Genomic DNA, 3,149 nt, shown 5'->3' with positions numbered 1-3,149 from the left:
CGTGGATCGATGCTCATGATATTAACCACTGAATTGTCTGGTCCAGACTTGATTATTTACTCAGTGTTTGAGCAGTGATTCAGTTCAGTTCTTCCACATACACACATATATGATATAATCGGATGGTCCTTAACTTCGTTTGAGCAGTATATGTACGAAGACAGGATGCTGTAACGTGCATGGACAATACAAATTCATCGAACGTTCTCTGTAGGTTTATTGAATAAAACAATATAATAACAAACAACTCAGTAACAGTTTTGTGTAAAACATAAATATTGTGGCACTTATCAACAGTAGAGTCCGGTAACTGTATAATGGTAAATACAGTAACAGGAATGTAGCTGTTCTTTCGTTCACAGCTCTCAATGTCTTCATGATCCTCGGTTTGATTCCAAAGATCTTGAAGTGAGACATACCGATAAACGGCTCGGAAGACGGTCGAGAGACCTGTCCACCATTTTGGATTTCTTGTTTGCGCTGATACCAAACTCGCTATCACATGGCCGGTTTCGTTTCCGATCATTTGCGTATTTCTGATTGTCCCCAGAAACGTCAGCCTCTCCAAATATCCCTTCTGTCAATACACCTGTAATGTCTGTTAAATCAGATTTGCAAGCATCCGGGTCTGTATCAACGAAGTCAAACACGTGACTTGAGAGTGCTGCGTCTTTGATGACGTCATCAAGCATGACCTTGTACGTGTCCGAATCTAATGGTCCGCAGCAGCCAGGGCCGGACAGAAGACGAAATGGAGACTCTGCAGAAATAATAGACAGTCATTAAAGTGTTGCATGACAATATTAACATCGATACAAATATGAGCCCTATCACGATATGGCTGAAATATGTGAGTGAGTGAGCGGGTTGGGTTAGCGCCGCTTTTAACATTATTCTAGTTATATCACGGCGTGTCAGCTTAATGTGGGAGGAAAGCCCGAAGTGATGCAGGTCTCAGACGTTTACCACTTCGGTGAAACCCACGAGCACGGGTATGGTGCTGACAAACCTAGAAACATAATCAGGGCGAACCGGGATTCGAACCCACAATCATAGGTTTCTGCCGTGGCCAAGGGACGCAGCTCTGAACAGCGAATTGCGGCGCCTTAGACGACTGGGCCACCCGTGCCCCCGGCCGAAATATGGAAATTATTAATCTCAACCACTCCTGTCACATCTGTTGACTTCATCTTATCAGTGTGTGTGAGTGAGTTCGGTTTACGTCGCTTTAAACAGTTGTCAGCATGGCGTCAACATGTCTAAGTGAGTGAGTATGGTTTTACGCCGCTTTTAGCAACATTCCAGCAATATCACGGTGGGGGACACCAGAAATGGGCTTCACACTTTGTACCCCAACATGTCTAAGATGTTTACAACTTTGGTGGCCCGTGAAGATCCGGGGTAGAATGTGTCTTCACCAACCCATGCTTGTCGTGAGAGGCGACAAACGGGATCGGGTGGTCAGGCTCGCTGACTTGGGTGATACATGTCATCGATCTCAATTTCGTGGATCGATGCTCATGTTGTCAATCACTGGATTGTCTGGTCCAAACTTGATTACTTACAGACCGACGTCATATAGCTGGAATATTGCTGAATGCGGCGTTAAACAACAAACAAACAAACAAACAACAACTTTGGTAAAACCAACGAGCACTGATATGGTGCCAACAAACCAAGAATCGTAATTAAGTCGAATCTGGGATTCGAACTAAAGTTCATCTCTTGCTGTCCCACCCAAGGGAGGCAACTCTGCAAGCTAATTGTGGCGACTGGGACATCCATCTCCCTCTTTTTATCAAGATAAAAGGTCATATATTTTAGAATTACATGAATAACTTAATGTGAATATAATCAGGATATATGTTAATTATATGTTATTACCCGTTGGTGAGGGTCCATTTTGTTGGAAACGTGTAGATTCGTTCAGTTTGATGACAGCATCACCCGTGACGCGCTTTGCGTCACAATGACCGTAGACGTAGTCGCTCCAGTCAGTGGCTATCAACAGAGCAGGCTGGTACATGTGTTGTGGGTCGTCCAGACCTGGGAACTTGGACATATCCAGATCGTAGGTGATGTTGGTGTCGATAAACAGCGGTTGAAGAAAGCGGGAAGGAACGTCTTGCATGGTGAATGGCATTGTGACTATTGCTTCACAACTTCACGCGCATTTTACCCTGCCACTCAGCTTGTGTGTCGATTTCAGCTCACGAGGCCTGTCAGTCACTTCGTGGATAACCAGTAGCCAATCACACCAATGTTCGCGTATATTTTTGCCATTGGGCGTTAATCTGGAGACCACCAAAGCGTTGTCTGCATGTGATGAGAAACAACAAAATGTATACATGTTTATTCCAGATGATGAATTCAGTTTATTTTTATATGGCTTGAAATAACATTTCATTCCATTATTGTATTGACTCAGTTTGAAGCGTAAAAATGCAAATTTGAGGAAATTTATATTCATGTGAATTGTTAGGATGATAAATTGATGTTTCTGATAATCACCAGTTCTTTTGAAGATAAAACCTCCACAGAATATACAATTACTTAGGTGTACCTTTCCAATAAATGAATATGTGTGTTTAACTGGTTAAGCAGAAATGACGAATAAATCACATTTTGTATCTAACTGATCATTCGAAACTGTTCGGAAGGGAGCCTGCCTAAACCTGCTCTCAATATCACGAATATTATAAATAACGTTTGAAGAATGGGCTGTTACCGAGAGAAAATAGTTTAATGTATTTTTAATTCCACAATATTATTTGTACTACTGGTTATAATTAATGTGGTATAGTTGTACACAAAATAGTACATTAAAAATGCAGAAGGTTTATAAAATCAAAATTGGGATAATCTTTTAAATTGACAAGGTCAAAGGTTTATTCGTGATGTACGTGCAGGGTGTTTTATCGATCAAGTCAGCCGATGCACGTGCAACACGAGAGTAACGGATGGAAACGTATTGCCATTCATGGAGAATTCTTCCTCATACAGTGATCATGGAGAACCATTGCCACTTTATGCGTCATTCATTTATTATTTCTACAGTTGTATGTGTATAATCATGTATCTGTGTAAGTATTGTGAGAATTGGAAATTAAGAGTTTTGTTTTGGAAAACTATTGTCATGTGATATTGAC

At 41.3% G+C, this 3,149-nt stretch overlaps 1 protein-coding gene across 1 annotated transcript; it reads right to left on the bottom strand.

Moving 5' to 3' along the window:
- Nucleotides 1-374: 374 nt before the first annotated feature.
- Nucleotides 375-2,143, bottom strand: LOC139443397 (uncharacterized). Its single transcript, XM_071224385.1, has 2 exons — nt 1,885-2,143; nt 375-760 (listed from the first exon to the last, which is right to left on the bottom strand). The coding sequence occupies exons 1-2, from the start codon at nt 2,141-2,143 to the stop codon at nt 375-377; spliced, it is 645 nt and encodes a 214-aa protein (XP_071080486.1).
- Between the last annotated feature and the right edge of the window lie 1,006 nt (nt 2,144-3,149).

Source organism: Haliotis cracherodii, unplaced genomic scaffold (genome assembly GCF_022045235.1).
Source record: "Haliotis cracherodii isolate W230 unplaced genomic scaffold, xgHalCrac1.p SCAF_5, whole genome shotgun sequence".
NCBI lineage: Eukaryota > Metazoa > Mollusca > Gastropoda > Lepetellida > Haliotidae > Haliotis > Haliotis cracherodii.
The sequence above is the reverse complement of the archived record's forward strand: the minus strand, read 5'-3'. Positions and strand labels throughout refer to the sequence as shown.

Coding starts and splice junctions, on each gene's coding strand:
- LOC139443397 (XM_071224385.1), bottom strand. CDS start 2,143: ATGCCATTCACCATGCAAGACGTTCCTTCCCGCTTTCTTCAACCGCTG. Junction 761..1,884: donor AAATGGACCCTCACCAACGG/GTAATAACATAT, acceptor TTATTTCTGCAG/AGTCTCCATTTCGTCTTCTG.